This window comes from Polypterus senegalus, chromosome 5, assembly GCF_016835505.1.
Source record: "Polypterus senegalus isolate Bchr_013 chromosome 5, ASM1683550v1, whole genome shotgun sequence".
Classification (NCBI taxonomy): domain Eukaryota; kingdom Metazoa; phylum Chordata; class Cladistia; order Polypteriformes; family Polypteridae; genus Polypterus; species Polypterus senegalus.
The window spans coordinates 163192255-163212079 of NC_053158.1; the positions used below are offsets into that span (position 1 = coordinate 163192255).

A 19825-nucleotide genomic window follows, 5' to 3' on the forward strand; every position below is an offset into this window, starting at 1 on the left:
TGACAGAGAAGTTTTATTTATTCGTCCAAGTGACTGTTGCAGAAACTGCTACATTGTAACTTTTTTTTAATTGACTGTACTTGATAGTAGAAGAGATGAAGAAAACATCTTTGTGTCTTTCTGCTTTTTAACTGCGCTGAGCTGTAAACAATGTGAAGACGAGACTGCCTTCAGCGGCGATGTGGATGGTGTAAGGCGCAGAATGTCGGGCTGCTTCGCCGGATCGACATCTTCGCAGTTTCGGACAGTGTGCTCTCTTCTCGCACTATTTCTGACACTTCAAGTGCCCCGTCGGCTCCTTGGACAGTGGAAATCTTTACGAATGAGTGTAATCGGCGCAATTGAAGCGTGACTCTCTTGGTAAATTGTGTTGCACGGCTACTTACTGTCCCTTAAGGTGAGTATAGGTCACTAAAACCCCGCAACATTCAAGGTTGCTTTTGTGATGAATTCTTTTAAGAAGATGGAGGCTTTACATCTAAGAAGATGTACCGACCTCTTCATGTGAAGTATTGGACTTGGGAATTGTTTGGACCTTCTGCCCGGTAAGCACGGAAGGGCAGTGTCCACATTTCTCAGAATAATTTTTCTCTTAAATCACAGGCACATAGTGCAAGGTTGTCAAGCAGGTAGTTTACCCAAAACCACTGCAGTAGTACTCAATGTATCTTTACTTCTTAAATGTTAATGTTTTAGTGTTTAATAATTTATATGCTTCTTATATGTTCTTCAACTTCTTTTATCAAAATGAGTTACTACTTAATAACTTATTTTATAAATACTACATTTTATTTTTTTTCACTTGCACTCAGTGAGCAAAGCCACTGGGTAATCAGCTAGTATGTTATAATAAACATGATTTCAGTGTGTATGTCTTCAGTTTCATTATTTTTTTTCTATCCAGAGAGGAGGCATGGATTCTTATAGAAGCTTGCCACGAGATGCTGGAAATTGGTCTAATCAGTTTCAGAGGGAAAATGCCCGCTCCTCACTGAGTGCCAATCACCCAATGGTGGATAAATGGTTGGAAAGACAAGAACAGGTAATTCAATCTTTAACCCTGTTAAGTTTGATATTGTAGGTCATATTATTTTTAATTTGGCAGCTATGACGGACAGATGCCATGACCACTATATTTTTTTTAAAAAATGCAATCATTCTTAGTAAACCTAAGCAGTGTAATTATGAAAATTTTCATCTTTTTTCTCCTTCTTATCTTTATGCAGTGATGTTTTTATAAAAAAAATACTTTTAGTTTGAAATACAAATTGAAATAAACCCCTATTTTGAAATTAATAACAAAAAGTTGTTATTGAGATATGAAGCAATTAACTTTTAAGTTTACAAATTAAAATGGAGTCTTTTGAGAGAGAATTTGTAATTGTAACTAACTGTTGCTATGACATTTTAGGGATAAAGAACTTCTATTTGTGTAAATAAATCAAAAATTCATTGTATATGACAAAAAAGTAAAAGATGGTAGAAAGAGTATCATGGGGAGTGACCGACTGATTTATACACTCCTTCTGTTATTTTACCTTTAATCTGTCATGCTTCATCCATCTTGCATGTTAAACTCAAGTCATCCAGAGTATGGAAAGATGCAGTCTGTTTTTTTTTTTTTTTTAACTAAGGTGTTTTAATTTTTTTATTATTATGGATTATTTATTTAGTGTAAGAATAAGAGATGTGGTAAACTATATTACCATTTATTTTTTACTATTCTTTAAATATGTGGTCACATTTGCACAGCATGAGACCTTGTGAAAGGACAGAAAAATTTGGAAAGTGTAAATTTACACTGTTGCTGCAAGTATGGTGAGAAAGTGCATTTTTCATTTATTTATTCACTGTGGGTTTGGAATAAAAGTTGTCTTAATTTTATCTGAGATTCATATCCTTTTTTTTAACAAAAATATATTAACATTAATCAATTGAGTACCTTAACTGTTCTTGAAAGTTATAAATTTTGTGAATTTGAGTGATGAGTGTAACAGTGACAGGCTACATGAAAGCAGAGAAAATTCAGCCTGACAGAACACTTTGGAGCCCTCTAAAGCTCAGTGATCTCCTTTTATGATTACATTTGAAGAGAGGATGTACTGGGATTTTGCTCTCCATAGGCTTTCTTTAGAAGGCTATTTTAACACAACACCGTGAGCATCAGCAGAAGGTCATATAATCATTGAATAATTTGCTTTGAACAGGACTGATTTGCACCATCTATATATGCATATCTCCATCTCAGCAATCACTCCATTATTATTGTACACTTATTAGAATACTCATTCTTAAATGTGGTATTCTAAGATAATGCTTTATACATAGATGGTTTTATATATCTCCCTTTGACAGTAATAATTAATATGGAGACATTTTACTGTTGTGTAAAGCTAAAGCGGTACACATTTGGTACTTTGAATAAACATGACATAATGATATAATAAAATAGACATAGTATTGGAACACATAGATTGCAGATGGTGTTATCTTGTTGACTTCTGTGCCCTGCAACAGTTTACAGCTAAGTGTAACACAGTCAGGATCAGAAGTACCACCACCAAATCTAAGATGACAGTCTTATTTTGAAAATGAGTGGCTCACTGTATCTGCAGTTTAGCTGGGAGTATCTGCATTTGTGAGTGAAGAGGTTGATCAACCAATCATTACAACAATGGTAGTTTTGCTATAGCTCTATTGTGAGGATGACGTGGAAAATAAATTAATAGATTCTTCTGAGAATTTAGTCGTCAGTTGTATATCGCCATCTTCACTTACAGTTGTGAGTTCTGGATAATAAGCAAGTGAATGAAATCATGAGGACCACTTGTTGAAGTGAAGTCTCTGTACAGGATTGGTGGACAATACTGCATGTAATCAAGTTTCACTAAAAATCATTGCAATGGCAATCTCATTCAGAATTTTCTACTGGATTGGAATGGTGAAGGTGTAAATTCAGTATGCTCTCAGCTGAAGCTTTCAATTTAGTGTCCAACATTTGTATAAGTACTATCTAATATGGCTAGTGAGAAATAGAATGTGATTGTGAGTACCAGTGCACATAATGAGGTTCCTACAGAATGTTTTTTTTAATCGATTGCTCAAATATGTAAGAAGACCGAGTTAGGATGATGTGAACATGTTAGCAGGATACCTTCTGGGAACTTTTGAAAAGGTGTCTGCTAAACACAATCTTTTGGAAAATACTTAGCAACAGAACCAGGAAAGACTGGAAGGATATATTTTTTGCCTCTTGTCTAACCTTGGACTGCCTAAAAATTCCTCAAGAGGTAACTAACTAGACACTGTTAATAGACATTAATGCTCCAATCAGTTGGGCTCAGCATGTTGCTACTTCAGGAGAAATGAGAATATAGGCAACAAGTTCAGTAAAACAGGCATAGAGGTTATGGGTTCATAACTTAAGGTTTGGAGCTCTCTGTTTGATTTCATTAACCTGTAGGTAGTCATAAATGTGGAGTCTTTTAAAATCCCTTGAGGCTCACATTTTTCTCTTGTTGTTTGTGTATTATAAAATGTTTTTTTGTAAAAAGTGTAGTTTTCAAGTGAAGCATGGTCTGGCACAGATTATCAGAATTAAAAAGGTGATAATCAGAAAATTTTAGGTAGATGCATTCCATATTTTTCCTTTTCATAGTTCATGTAGGGAACATTTTCCTTCTTGTCTTTTTTGTTAAAATATAGTACTCATTTCTTTATCAGTAATGTCTAAATGACATGTTATTGTAATTGGAACATCATTTTATTTTCCTTTATGTGTGCTGCTTGTATGTGTTTTCGTCCTGTGTTAAAAGAAAAAAATATTGCATCAGTTGAAAACCCAATATTAAATAAAGAACCTGTTGGTAGAACTGTATCTTTGTTCTGAAGGCTAGGCCCTAAAAAAAGTAGCCGGCTGTGGTGGTCTTAAATCAGTAGGGATGACTAATTAGAAGTTGCAAACTGCTCAACTGGGCACAGAAAGGAAACTGGTAATGAGACTGGGAATCAGGAGGAGAGTGGTCACATCTGGGAGAGTATTTATAGCAAGAAGACTCCAGCTTGGGGACGGAAATCCTGTTCACTGTATTTATTTAGGGGTTTCTTTTCTCCCCTCAGCTGTTTTTTTCTTTTTTTTTGATAACTGAAGGTTTATTTTTTATGGTTAGGTTACTAAATAAAAGCCCTTGCCTCATAAGCCATTTTGTCACCTTTTTGTTACAACCTTACCATACTGTGTATCATTAAGTACATCTTTTTGATTAACTGTAATTAATTCCTCCCTGTGTTTTTTATGTAGGATACATTTATCGGTTCTTTAAAATATTAAAGCTATCAACATTTGTTATACCTTTGGAGAGGAGTGCATTTGCTTTAATAAAGGCTGATTGAATCTTGTGAGCTGTAATATTTTCTGATTAATGGCTTTAATGTAATTATAAGCATGTAAACTGCAATGTAAAGTAGATAATGATGATTTTTAACTATACAAGCCAAATTTATAAAATAAACTTCAGCTGATGGGTAAACATAATGGCAGAACAAGCAACTAGCTTGAGGACAAATAGGAATTTCAGTGGTAAACTATATTATGTTGAATACAGGAATAAATTGTCATCATCATCTGAAACCCTGCTGTGAACAATCATGTTGTAGACAGTGAAGATTTCTTTCAACACACGCCGTCTTTGATTCAAGTAATATTTCTCCATCAGGGAAATAATTATTTAATTTTATAATGGTATGCCAGATAACATCTGTCACTGCTTGCTCTCAAATTTTATTGGCCAGTGTGCCTTGCCTAGCAAGATCATTTAGACTGAGTAAAAGAGTGTGAAAATAAGACAGTAGATAAAAGTGATTAAACTCTGCTCCCTGCTTCCAAAGTTGAGGTCTTGTGTGGTAATCCGTTTGAAGCAAGTAGACTGCATAGTTAGATCTGTACATGGCTCCTTATGAAATTTTTTTTGGCCTATGCACAGTTGTCCCCAGAGTCCTTTTGTAAAATTTTTTTTGCCTTACTTCTCATGCAGAAGAGCACTTTCCTGATGACAGTAATAACCTTTGATGGTTACTTTGCTCTTCTAACTTTTATCTTGCGGAATCTGATTTCACCAGTAGAAGGTTTATCATAGTGGTATTTTCCACAGCTCTCTGTACCTGTAGTTATGAAAATTATACAGCTTAATGCAAGTCAAACACAGTGTCCATTGTAACTGTGTCAGAGCTGGCCATGTGTTACTTTGGAGATAAAATGACCACCAAGGATTCATCTTTTTTCATGGACAACTTTATCGCCACCTTGAAATTGCTGTTTATTGTACTCCCCTTAGCACACATTAATTTCCCTTTTTTTTTTGAAGATTGCTAACAAGGCGACAGCCTCAACAAAAAGTTGCAAACTTTTTCATGATTTGTTTTAGATTTGTGTCATTTCATATTTACAGCACTGCATGCAAATGCTTACTTTTGTGGCCGTTTACAAATGAAGATAAACAATTGAATTAAATGAAATTCAACTGTATTTAACATAAAATTAAAAATATAACAGTTACACTGTGGTGGCTTTATTAGGTACACCTGCTTGTCAATATAAATGGCCTTTTCCTCCAAACATTTAATCATGTGTTTAGAATTCAATACAGATCTAGCATTCAGACATGATCAAACGAGTTAGTTATTGTTTGACCAAATATAAAACTAGGGAAGGTGTGCATATCTAAGTGACTTTGAACATTGTATGACTGGTGCTTCCAGCATCTCAGAAGCAAGGGCACTGCTTAGATTTTTCAGGCACTATCATCTCAAGTGTTTGCTGGGAATGGTGTAATAGACAAAAATCATCATATTCTACTATTTTAAATGGATACTTCCAGCAGGATAAAACATTATGTTATAAAGTACGCAGGGCGGCACGGTGCCGCTGTGGGTAGCGCTGCTGCCTCGCAGTTAGTCCTCCCTGCGTGGAGTTTGCATGTTCTCCCCGTGTCTGCGTGGGTTTCCTCCCACAGTCCAAAGACATGCAGGTTAGGTGCATTGGCGATTCTAAATTGTCCCTTGTGTGTCCTTGGTGTGTGAGTGTGTGTGTGCATGCCCTACGGTGGGCTAGTACCCTGCCCGGATTTTGTTTCCTGCCTTGTGCCCTGTGTTGGCTGGGATTAGCTCCAGCAGACCCCCGTGACCCTGGAGTTTGGATATAGCAGGTTGAATGATGGATGGATGAAGTATATATTATCTCAAACTGGTTCCACAAATATGATAGAGACTTCAGTTCTCTCCAACAGACTAGACAAACTGCAGTGCTAGTTCTGTTGGTTAAATTGATGAGAGAAGTTTGAACAGAATAACCAGACTCATTCAAGCTAATATGAAGTTCATAATACTGTACTTGGATAACAGCTGTTTAAAGCTATGGTGTGTAGACTGGCACCTATGAATGCACTTTGCATTGGACCTTGAAGCTGACAGGGTAAAGTAGAAAAGACAATGTTCAGTTTTACTCCTTTCAGCTAAAATTAGGAAGACAAGGCTAAAGTAAAAATATACTGTAATTGCCAAAACTGGATGGGTGAATACTGGAACATGTTGGCTTGTCTAAAGAATTTTAATTACTGCAAGAGTGTTCAGATGGCATGGTTAAAATATTGGATAAACAGTGTGAAACTTTTGATCAGTACTGCTTTGTGCCACAGACATGGACTGATGATGGTTGCATAGTAGTGTAGGGAAAGCTATCCTGGCAGTCATTGGGCCTGTTACTACCAGTAGTGTGTCATTTGAATGCCACAGTCTACCTAGGTATTGTTAATTGTTGCAGTGTATTTTTTTTTTTAATTGGCATTTCCTTCCAGCATGATAATGCATCATGTTCCAAAGCAAATTGACTTCACAGTCTGCCTATGTCAGTCGATTAGAATATGTTTATAAATAGATGAAATGAGATTGAATTTGTAGCCAAAAAGTCTTCCTAATGCAATTAAGTCAGTATAATTTAGAGCTTCTCTAGAGTAGTTCCAGCACCTTCTTGAGCACATGCCTCAAAGAATTTCTGCTATCATGGGATTCTATCAAGTAGTAGATGCAATAGATGTTCGTAAGAAACTGGTCACTGTATGAATATGCGCATAATAACAATGCCATATTTGCCATGGCACTGAATGAGGTATTACAAGGTGTTATTCATAACCTCACATTACTTTGAAAATGTTGCAGAATTTCTTGATGGTTTCCCTGAAGGCAAAAGAAAAAGGAGTCATGGTTGTCTTTCTTCCTGATGGAACAAACTTTGTAAACTAATTAAAGCTGCCTTCATCTGTCACTACCTTGTTTAAGACCTTCAGTTCATAATTTGAATACTTGCATTAGAAGATTGTGATACAGTTGTTAGGTAAACATTCTGTTGTACATTTGTAGAAAATACAAAATAGATGAAAATATGACTAATTACATCTATGAAAGTATAAGCACTGATGAGGCCTCATAATTGTTGCCATTGTGTAACTGAACCAAGTTAGACTGCAAATAAAACCAAAAATGTGAACATGCAGAATATTTCCACAGTGCCTCAGTTGATGTGCAGTATATAGAAGCCTCTTGTAGTTTCCTGAAGTCAGCAGTCAGTTTCTTGGTTCACTGCACCAATTCCTTTCCTTTGTCCCAGCAGACTGACTCCTCACTGATTGTGATCAGACCTATAATGACAGCGTCGACAGAGAACGCAAACACTGAATTTGAATTTGGTATAGCCACACAGTCATGAGTGAACTGGGAGAAATGCAGGACGTTATGCACATCACCATGAAGTGTTCTTCTGTTGAGGAGTCTAGTATTTCCCACAGAAGTCCAATATAGCAGCAGGAGCAAAGATGTGGGCTATCTCAATTGGAAAATGTTACTGTTTTGCTTACATGACTTCTCTGTTACAATTACATTGTACCAATTTTTTTTTTAAGTTAAGAATAAACAGAAATAAAGTAAATGAACAAGTTACAAGATAATAAATAACAAGAAATAAAGAAATTTTCAATAAAAAAAAGAACAAATATAGAGTAAAACTATAGCTACGGTTATACGCAGGAACTGAGTAATGGAGCTAAATTCGGCTGCATATTCAGCCATCATTTGTTCTTTGCAGGTGAGCTTGTTTGCGAACTTGTTTTACTTTTTAAACTGTTATTTTAATGACATCAGAATTTGGAAAAGTCTATGTGAAGTGAGCCAGGGTAATAACATACTGTAGTACTGGTAATAAGTCACAGTGTCCTATTTTCTTTCTCAATATAAACACACTTAATGTACACTAAATACATCCCCACTGGTTTAATGGGCATCACAGGAGAAAAGTTAAGATGAAATTACGTTGCAGCAGGACTCTGTTAAAACAAAAAAAAAAACTGCAGTATGCAGTAAATCTGAAGTCACGTAAAAAAATACCAACTTAACAACTTAGTTTTATAGTTGTAGTTTCTGAACAGTCTGAAACTGCACGCCTCAACAAAGATTTCCATATCTGAAAGAGCGGACACCAGAGCAGGGTGTTATGATGTAATTGAAGTGCCTGCTTCAAATCAATATATAGTTTAAAAAATGTTGACAGCCGTTACTCAAAGTATATATTTAATTGGATATCAATCAGTTGTCGTTATGCTACCTCTTACTGCTTGTGCATAAGTGATTCTATAATGGATAAAGCTATTCTGGCAAATACAAAGAGACGTGTTAGGTATGAATGTTTTGTGTAGGGCCTTTAGTATTCCTTTGTTGCCCAAAACTCATTCATGGAATTTATCTGAACAAATCCATTGGTTTGAAGGGCTCTAAAATAATGAATAAATAGCTTTACCAGTTTCATCAGAGTAAGAGAATTGCAATGCCATCCAGTTTTCAAGTCTTCAGCTATGTAATCATACATTGTACACGTAAATATATGCTGTACATTTATGTTAACTGCTTATATTGATTTTAACTGGACTGCTTAAACACCAAAAGTAGATGATTACCTTTAAAGTTGGGCCTATACAAAAGCTATAACAAATTTATTAATTAAAAGTAGTCTCTGTATGGGCTAATGAATTACGCAGATAAAACTACACTTCTCTGTATAAAATGTGTCCGAATACTAGGTTGTGTTTCTTTTCCTTTTGAAATATTTTAAAAGATTCATTTTGATTTCTAGCCAAGTGTTGCAGAAGAGATTGAAACATGTGGTTGGAGTATCAGTACAAAGTATCACTTAACTGTTTGTTTATTGGTTACGATGAAGGCCAACTTATAAAAGAGCACAGCGATAATCTACTTAGCAAACAAGCAGCTGTCTGGACTTGCACATTTTTCATGTCCCAAATTTGAAAAACATTACATGCTGCATGAAAAGGAGTGATACATTTCATTATTTATATACATTTGTAGCACCAGTGATGCTGGAAGCTATTGCAGTGGCACTTGTCAATCAAATTTCTATATGTGGGAAACACTGGAATCTATATGGAGGGTATAATATGTACAGCTTTAACAGACTAGGGTTATCCAGTCAGAATCCCCAAAATCCATTTGCAGTGACTGATTTCTGATGTGTTCTGAGATTACTTACATAAGCAATGAGGTCTGAAAATGTTCTTTCGGCTAACAATTAAAAATTCCTGTTTATCCTCATGGGAACTCTTAAATTTTGTAATAAAGCTCCCCAAGATCACGTTCTTACAGTCATACTTGCTTTTTTCCCCCTTAAAAATATATTTAATTTTGTACAGTTTTAAAAGAACTAAAATTAACATGATCATGTCTGCCAGATGTCTTTCTGTTCCAGTGTACACTTTTCAAGGTATATACACAGTCTCACATATATGGTACTGTTGCTTTACTGAATCAATGTCCTGGGTTCAAATCCAGTGCCTGCCAGTTGTGCGTGGGGACTTCACGCTGTTTCACTGTTTGCACCCCAAGATAGGCTGGTTATGTTCAATGGTAATTCCAAACTGACTGTGTGTAGGAAGTTTTATTTTTCAGAATTCATATTCTGGCATTATTTAAACAAGGTAGCCTATTTCTAGGAAAGGTTAAGGTGGTTCTGTGGTAATTAGAACAAAATGTCCAAACACAAGCATTGAGAAATATTAAACAGGTAATATTAATTTCCTTGTTTAATAATAAATTTATCATCCATATTTTTCATGTTCTGCAAAAATCTGAACAGACTGTCATTAAAGTGTCCTGAATGACTAGCAGCTTTGCCAAATCATTTGGAGATCAATCTGATGTGTTCGCTCTCTTAACTTGTGTTGAACTGCTGAGAGAGAAGCGGAAGAAGAAAAAAAAAATCTGACAAATTCTTGTGGGAACTGAATTTGTGCTGACCTGATTTGAATTGCGCCCCACCCCGCTGAGTGTCTGTCGTCTAGCAGTAGGGGTGAAATCAGGAGCTTTGACACAGAACAAAGGCTGTCGAAATATACAAAGTAAGAGCAGCAGGAATTTTCTGCTGTGGTTCAGGACTAAATCCTCCAAATAAGTAAAAATGTAAAAGCTATTTGTAGAATTTGAAAAAGTAAGACATTCATAGCATAAACTAGCTGCGATAGCTTTGTTTGACTAGAACTGAACTTTTTAAATTAGGCATATGAAAGAAGAAACGTTTCAGGAATGTTACATTATTATAAATATTTCTGTCATACACAATTTAAAAAAAGCTTACATTGTTTGCTTTAACAAATAAATTATTAAATATTGTCTTTAATGGAATACACCAGACAAAAATGATATTTTTTATATGTTATCCCATGTACTTAGTAGTGAAGGTCATGTTCTTATGCAGAATGTAGAGAAAGATGTTTACCACACAATAGAAGCCAATAGTGACAAATGCTATACAATGGCATGGAAAAAGGAAACAAAAATGTCATGTTACTCATGTTGCATAATCCATGTCAGGTATCTAGTCAGATGCTCAAAACATTCCAAATACATGGTTTTTGCTTAAATTCTTTTGAATAGGTACTTCTGGAATTATCAGTGGACATCATAAACAGGAAAACTAACTCCTTATGGGAAAGACTTTTGGAATGGAAGACCCGCCTCTCCCCTTCATTAATTGGTGAAGTGTGCTGTCCTCTTTCCAAAAAGTGACTACCATGAAGCCTTAGTTTTCCAGTTTATGACATTCATTAATAGCTCAGTTAGTAACTATTTAATTTAGCATAAACACATGTGTTTTACACATTTTAAGCATATGACCAGATAACTAACAAATGGATTATGCACCACAGTTTTTTCTCATTTTTGTGGACATTTTTCACATTGTTTGCCATTGTACAGCAATGCTTACTATTGACTTTAACGTCCTAAACTTTTTATCTCCATTCTGTATGATAAAATTAAATATAAGAATATTTTCTCAGCCACTACTGCAAAGTACAGGGGGAAAGTAATATAAAGTCATTTTTGGGTGTCCTATTCCGGGCATAGTCTTGTGTCATTTAAGCTCTTTAATCAGGGTAGAACAGCAATCCGATTTTATTACCTGAAAATACCAATCCCCAAATTAAAAATATATGTATTTAAGTTGAGAGTTTTTGTGCTTTGAAAGTGTGAGCCATGTTTACACTAATTACTTTGTTCATTGTCATGTTTGCATTTTATAATGCTGACCTTTACCAGCTGTCCAGCCACTCCAGCCGGCTGTCTTCCGGATTCTTTGAAAAAAACAGAAAAGGAAGTATTAAAAGTAAACTTTCATGTATTACATATCATAAGCACTTCCCTAAATAAACTGGAACAAGAAACTATGAACACTTGTTTATAAAGTCACAGAAAATCTGCTTGGCAACTCTTTGGTTTAGTTAAGTAAACCCATTTGACTTAAGGGTTTCATTGCTGTTTGCACAGTTAATGGATGGTATTTAATGTTGGTTGGAGGAAATGGTTGGGCTGGGGTGATGGTGGGGGGTTTGACTGTTTCACTGCATAACAATGCTAGGAGATCTTTTAGAATATGCAGATAAAAGCAGCTGCCAACATTAAGGTTTGCTTTTCAGAAGCTGCAAACATTTGTTAAGCAGAGCAGCACTGATTATTTACCCAAAACCACTCTGGAATTTTGCAATATTCATAGAAACATTTCAAGGGTAAGCAAGTGACCCAACGTTTAACAAGCTGGCAAACTTTATTTTTATTTTCTTATGCTATTTATTGATTGGGATTTAATACTTGCTTGTCATGTTCTTTGAAGTCTTGTGAATTGACTGCTTTGTGTGGACAAGTTGTCTTACCCATCCGTCACATTAGAATAGCGGGACAAGGTGTGAAACAACCCTGTGCACATTACAGTCACAAACACACCCACATTTGGTCTCATTGGAGTCAATTTCAAGTCAACAATTAACCGAAAATGGAGGTCCTGAGACTCTGTGGTCATAGAACACACAGAAAGAGTGGTGTGTTTCTGCAGTGTTCTAGCATAATTGCCCATCTTGGCCTTATCCTTTCAAGCGCCCTAATCATCCCCAGGCTCTATTTGGCTACCTTTTTTCACCCATTTACAGGTACCTCCTGGTAGCTAATGTGTGGTGAGTATATTGGCACAAAAAGCGGATACTTAACTGGTTTCCCCTTATCTATGTATAACTCTTTAAATAAGTTAGAAGTTTGTTATATAAATGTAATTAAGTTGTTTGCCTCTGGTGATACAGTAGCGTAAACCCACACAGTCACTGGGAAAGACATGCAAATTCCACATTGACTATGACAGAATATTGGATTCAACTGCATAACTATACTGTCTAGCTGACTTGTGTATTACATAATGTTTTTTTCATGAGTTAATATTTTAATACTGAAGCACATTATAAGTTTGTGTCCTACTGCATTCCTACTTCTGGAACGGCTTCTAATCTGACACATTTTTCTGTTTTGGTTATATTGTGTTCAGTTCAAGAATTTTATGTGGCAGAGTGTTTTGTATTTCCAGTGCACTTGGTTAACTTTCACCATAGGATTTGTTAATTGAGGTCACTTTTTGATTTTGGAACAAAAATGTACTTTCCAGCTCGGCTCTTCTCCAGCTTGATGTTGAGTGGCTTACCTGAGGCCTTGCCAGTAGATGGCAGTGTATGAACAATAGTTGAATTTCCACTTTGGTGCTGAACTGCTGCTTTCGGGGTTAGTATGTTGTGGCTTCTCTTGCTGCATTTCTCACTCTCTTTCTCAGACTTCTTGCTGTGAAAATGTCAACTCACTGGGGAGGACAGCCAACTAAAGAGAGGAAAGACAATGAGAGCTTAAGTACAAATGAGTTTTCTGAGCTTAATAAGCAATCATAGTGAAAATGCAAATTTGTTTTGTGTAATTAGTGATTACTGAACAGTGCAGATTCTTTTTTATATTTTTTTGCTTTTAATCCTTCACTTGTCTTATTTGGCTGCCTTTGTACTGAGTGATGTACTGTTGATGAGTAAAAGCATTATTTGTTGATTGTCAGATTATAAAAATATATCATGAAAACACTGTCTTATGCTTAATAATTTGATTTTTTTCCTTTGGCAGTTTTAACAATATAGACAATACACTTTCTGTATTATTTTATGTTTATAAATGTTTCATTTTTAGTTGTAGATTAAACATGCTAAGTCCTTGTTAACGGAGCAAAATGCTACTGAAGATTTAGATCCATTACACTTGTGAAGTGTGCTTTTAATTAGGTTATTGTCATAGCTAAGGATGGAAGTGAATAGTTAATAGTTCAGAATCCCTTTCTTTTGTTTTCACGACCTTGAATGTTTGCATCCAGATAAGCTTAATGGTATTTATGAAGGAAAGAGGGAAAAGAAATAAATAACGTGGTTTCCATGGTGACGGGAAAGGTTTCTTCTTTGCACCTGTCAGCTGGAAAGGTGGGCTTTTTTCTTCTAAGGCTGAGGCAGTGAGTTGGAACTGTTCTGCTTCATTGAACCCCCACAGGTGAATCTGCAGCACACAGGCCACCCTCCTGTAGTAATTGCAGCTAATGTGGAGGACGACGCCAGGGGGACCAGAAAAACCACCATTTCTTTATAGCATGCGGATTGAGCAATTCGTTAAAAAAGGAAAACAAAAAAAGTTATTTTCCTTAGTATATTCTGTCTGTTTAATAATTGTTTTGTTACATTATTTTTCTTGATCAATTTATGGGATTGGTTTATGCACTAACATCTGATTACAGATGTTTACAGATGCGGTTTCTGTCTGTTTAATTTGTAACCACCGTACAACAACATCAACAGTTATTTCTGTAGCACATTTTCATACAAACAATGCAGCTCATAGTGCTTTACAAGATGACAAAAAGAAAGTTACATGAAATGAAAAGCAAATAAGATTAAGCAATAATATTAAAGAGTAAGTAACAAAGAAAAAAGTGTAAAGTCAGATGCCCTGGAGGACAGAAAAAAAAAAGTTAAGCCTTAGAATAGACAAAATCTACAGGGGTCCCTAGGCCAAAAAGACCACCCTGCCCCCACTAAGCATTGTACCCAATATAAATATTCTTAAATCGGCCCTCTTGGTTTTCAGGCTTCACATGATAGTATTTGATAATGTTGTTCTTGTGGACAGCTGGGACACCTGCCTTCATTCCATCAGTGCAAGGGGCCACTACAGAAGAACCATAAAAGACAGCAGAGAATAGTAGAGATTAATATGGATTGTGGATCTCTGAAGAATATGATAATTCTATGCCCATATAGTCTTATCAGGAATACAACTAAAATATTGCTACGAAAAAGCCCTATTAAAGTAATGGCTTTTTGGCAGTTTTTCAAAATGATTCATAGTACTAGCCTGGTGAATTTCTGTCGGAGAAGTATTTCTGATTTTGGGTGCATGATGACAAAAGGCCACCTAGCCACTTCTTTTAATTATAAGCAGACCTCCATTCAAAGATCCAAGGTTACAACATGGAGTGTAGGGGGATAGTCATTCCAAAATATAGGACAGAGCAAGATTATTTAAGGCTTTGTAAACCATTAGTAGTATTTTAAAGTCAATTCTGAAGGACATAAATAACTAATGTAACAATGGTAAAAGTGGTGAGATGTGATCAAATTGTGTTGTTTGTTGTGTGTTTGAAAGCCATCATTATACAGAAGCAAGGTTATATTATGTCCTTACACTATATTATCCTGTACTCTCTCACTAATAAATAAGAGCATTTAACTTTTTTAAGATGGTATAGTAGTATTATCATAAGTTACACAGTACAGTGAAATTCTTACCTGATTGTTCAGCAAATATCTGGTCCATCTCTCACTCAGTGATAAACAAGAATGTATTATAATACATAACTTTGTTTTACTTAGTGGAAAACACAAGCAACTTATTCTGATGTACTCCTTACCCCTGTTTCCATTTTGTTCTGTTATGTTGTCACTTTATGAAACCAAGCGGGGAATAAACTCCAGTGAAGGTTTGAATTAAAATGTTATTCCCTCTGAAAGCCAAAACAAAATAATTACTTTCTGTTGTTATTTATTTATGTATTTAACATAATGCGAGTGTATAATAAAGCCTATGTATTCATAGTTTGTCAGACATTTTTGCTTGTTTCAAACTGATGATGCATGTCTCCTATCAGCATGCTGATCCAGCAAGAATGGAAAATGGGCAGTAAACGTGGCACAATACGGGAAATGGTAGGACTCTTTGGAATGTGAATATTGTTCAATAGACTCTTAATCTTTTCCTGTGAATGACATGCAATACTTCATGAAAAGCACAAGTAATCTCTGGCTCCCAAAGAAATAGCACACACTCCAGTCCTGTTTTTTTTCCTGTTTAATTTCAGTAAGGGTATTGTTTATACAGAGAAAACTCTTAACCAACCAATATACAATGATATGTGTGTATACCATATCTAGTTTCATTTTTTTTGTAGAAAACTGTGCTGTTTATGTTTATGTAGGGAATAACAGCAGTTCTATGCAAAATAATCTCAAGCTTCCAGCAGGCTAATGATGCATTTGATGCACTTAGAACATAAAGTTTTAACAATGGACATTATGGTAAGCAATAGTTTGCTATTAAAGGCTCAGTAATCTAGTCACATGACGTTCGAGTGTCTTTCATTTTGACTGCAGCTCCTCTGTAAACCAGTCTTATCTACCAGCACCTATTTGGTCATCAGTAACTCAAAACCATACAAGTCTTCTGGGTAATAAGCTTAGTACTCAAGTGAGAGTAATGAGATACATAGCAGCCTGGCAGGGTCACTTCTTAAGAAGAAAGTTATTTGATTATAGCTTTGCTTAATACAGCTGCTCATGGAGCTGAGAGCTGGTACTGCTGACAACAGCTTAATCTTTTTCAAATTTAAATATTAGTAGTACTTGGGTGTTGTACCAGGTTAGCCATTATAGTCAAGCAAAATGACACCTTTTATTGGCTAACTAAAAAGATTACAATATTGTATGAGTAATTGTACATATTGTAATCTCTTTAGTAAGCCAATAAAAGGCGTGGTTTTGCTTGACTTTTTACTAAATTTAAATATTAAGAATTGTTGAAGAAGTAAGTGCTCAAGCTACGTAACAGTCAGAAGAATGTTGACAAGAGCTGATGTCCCTTGTGTATGTTTGTGTGCTCATTCAATATAACATATCTGTAATTTACCAAAGAGATTTCATGTTTTTCTATTTAAAATTTGTATTTGTTGTTTATAAAATGTAGATTATGTGTGTGTTTGCACAAATATACTGTACATAGAACCTTATGTTTGCGTGTATAAAATGACAATAGTGGGATAAACGGACAATGACAACTGCAGGCAGACATCACTTTCACATTTTAGCAATTTCTTTATTGTCTATAAATAAATCAAAGACCGGAAGCTTCTATCTGTATCTGTTAAATTTGACTTTTAAAATCTCTAGTGTATTAAGACTCTTCCAGTCATGTCGACCACCTACGCAGTGAACTGAAATTACTTCTAATCATTTGAATTGTAAAGAAATTTTAGATAGTTTTGTGAGCTAATCAGCAGAGACAACAGACATTGGTTCTTTGGCGATTTCCTTGACATTGACATTTGGAGGGGGGAAAATGATTATTTTTAATCTTATTATTATTATTATTAGTATTATTATTATTATTATTATAAGTAGTAGTAGTAGTATTGGTATTTTTGTTGGTCAGCGTTTATGCTTTTTTTTGGGAATTGGAATGTTTTTAGGTTTGTTAAGAATCCATAACTTATTTTTTTCTCACAGGAAAACTAAAGCAAGCTTGAGTCTGGTGTAAGAGAGCTGTGTGCCAGGAATAATAAAACAAACAAACAAAAAATGGTAGAAATAAATGGAAAAAAGTGGAAAGCAAATTTTGCAGTAAATTTGTTGCTAATACCAATAACCTTAAACTTGATAAGTCTTTATTATTTAGTTTTATATTTTTTATGTCAATGCAGCAGAGAATAAGTTCCAGATAATGTGCACAATAGTACATGTTTTATAAAGAATGATTAGCAAAAAAAATACAATATCAATCACCTATCCTTGATTACCAGAAAGGCTTTCGTTTTCTTTTGCCAGTATGGAAAAGGCTGACATGAGTTTACCCCCAGAATCAAGATAGTTTCAACATTTCAGCCTATCTTGGTGTTCACTTGGCACATCATTGACTCAAACAAGAAGAAATTCTCCTCATGCTGAAAATTTGAAAATTTTCTTGATTTACAGTATACATGACATAAAATATTTTTTTAATGTAGTTTCTAACAGTCTTTGTTAAATAGATTATAAAATAGCCTGGTGTTGCGCAGTCCCTTCATTAATTTTGTAAATGTGTATATAAAATAAAATTTTCAGTGTTACCAAAACCAAATCGGTATAGAAAAACTATTACTACTGTACCTTACTGTTAAAAAACATAATGGATCATTCTTCTTTTTTAGTCTGTTTGGCATATTTCTGTGTTACTGATTTCATTAGACTGGTATCCACATGTTAAGATTCTTGTCCCCACAGAGTAATAAACTCTGCCAGAATGTTCCTCCTTTGCATTCCTCAAAGACTGTGTCAGGAATAGAGTTTAACATCATGGAGGTTCATGTCAGTTTGGCATCTTATACTTCGAAAAAAATTTCAAGACCTGATCTACTGTAGGATAATTTGACTTTGACTGGGGCATATTCTGTTAAAGTGCTGGCTTCAAAACCATATATCAGTAATTGCTTTCCCTTTGAAGTGTACTGGAAATTATTGGTTTTATATCTAAGACGAAATCAAGAGCCCACAACAGTTAATTTAGCTACTTTAGATTTTCACTGGAGAGTGAAACTATTTGGGCTAAATTAACTTTTTTTCCACTATAAAGATTTCTTGTAGATCTTTGAAGCTCATTAATTAATTCAGATTTTCAAATTCAGGGCACCCTTCTCTCTCATAAGACCACATAATGCAGATAAGTACCAAAAACTGTGTCATTATTTGCATACTGTATGCAAACACTGAAAACAAGCTTTGCCCCGCAGTGGAAGAAACTTACAGGTATTTGACAGCTTCAGGAGTACAGTATATAGTTGAGGCTGTTTGCTCAAACCAATTAACAAAAAGTATTGAAAGTCTGTAGTACAGCATGTCAGGAGTCTTTGGCGGTAAGAAGTTTTATGAACAGCGTGGGTCAAACTTTGGGCGTGTGGATGTGTGCGCTGATGGAAAGCCGAGTTGACATTTAGTGTTTATTGGGAGAATTGGCCGATTGCTTATTAATGTGTGATTGAGATCAGCACAAACATCCTTTATTGTTGCTCTGTAAGTTGCTAGGGAATGCAGCTATGCTCACAGGGATAACAGAGGTCTGAATAGGAATAAACAGGGGAACAATGAATAAGAAGTAAAAAACCAAGGTGGAAGAAAATGAGAGAAATCGAGCACAGAATTCGACAATTCTGAGAGTGAGAGATAGAGAGTGAAAGGCGAAGTGGTCAGTCTGTTGCCCTGTGAGAGAGTGAGAGGAACAGCACTAAAGGGGTGGATAACCCAGCAATATTCTGTAAAGCAGCAGTAATTATGTTCTCTGAGGTCCTGTGGATGCCAAAGGAGGTGGCAGAACAAGGGAATTTAGCTGCAGTTGTCCTAGCAGATATCAACGTATGTGGATGGTACAAAGGCTAGAGAGGGGATTGCGTTTGCCAGCATCTTGGCCTTGCTGAGAAGACCCAGAGGGTAAGGAGGGGAGATAGAGGAAAGAGAGAAGCACTGGAGAGGATATTACTGATTCTGACTTAGATTTTTATATCCCGGTTTTATCTGTTAATTGGAATAATTTATTGCTTTTTCTTCTTCTTCACAAATGCACTGTTTCTTTTGTATTATTTATTTCAAAATTTAGTTCTTGCATGACTTTTGATTATTTTGAATAAACTTGTTGTTTGTGTCCTCCATCACCACAGTCCATCTCAGTTATGTCTATCACTGTTCCGGGAAACAGAAAAGGCCAATGGCTATGGTCATCCAGGGCATTATAAAGTCATTGCTGACTAATTTAGTAGCCCTTCCTTGTCTGCGCATTATTCTTAATTATTCTTTAAAACTTTTTGCTTGGCTTCCCTTGTACATAAAAAAGGAAAAAAAAAATACAAACTCACCGATTCAGCCTACTCGTTGTCTCCAGTATATTGCTCTATTTCTTTTGAGAATATCAGTGTGGCCTTAGTGTTACGGTTAAAAAAAAAATCTGTGGTGTTGAAATACATAAGAATTGCAAAATTAAGATTATCATCTTAAAAAAAATAGCTTGTGTGCCCTTATTGAAAGCAGTATTTATTTCAGCTTGCTGTAAAAGGCATCCCTGCCTTAGATATATT

The 19825-nt window shown here is 35.4% G+C and overlaps 1 protein-coding gene across 5 annotated transcripts in view; it reads left to right on the top strand.

Annotated features, from left to right (window-relative positions):
* The window catches only part of pard3aa (par-3 family cell polarity regulator alpha, a), a 900153-nt gene that overhangs the window by 363682 nt on the left and 516646 nt on the right, over nucleotides 1-19825 (top strand). For all 5 annotated transcript variants that reach the window (XM_039753567.1, XM_039753563.1, XM_039753564.1 and 2 more), the window contains exon 5: nucleotides 905-1042. In XM_039753567.1, the coding sequence (XP_039609501.1) occupies nucleotides 905-1042 (138 nt within the window). The remainder of the gene's footprint in view (nucleotides 1-904; nucleotides 1043-19825) is intronic.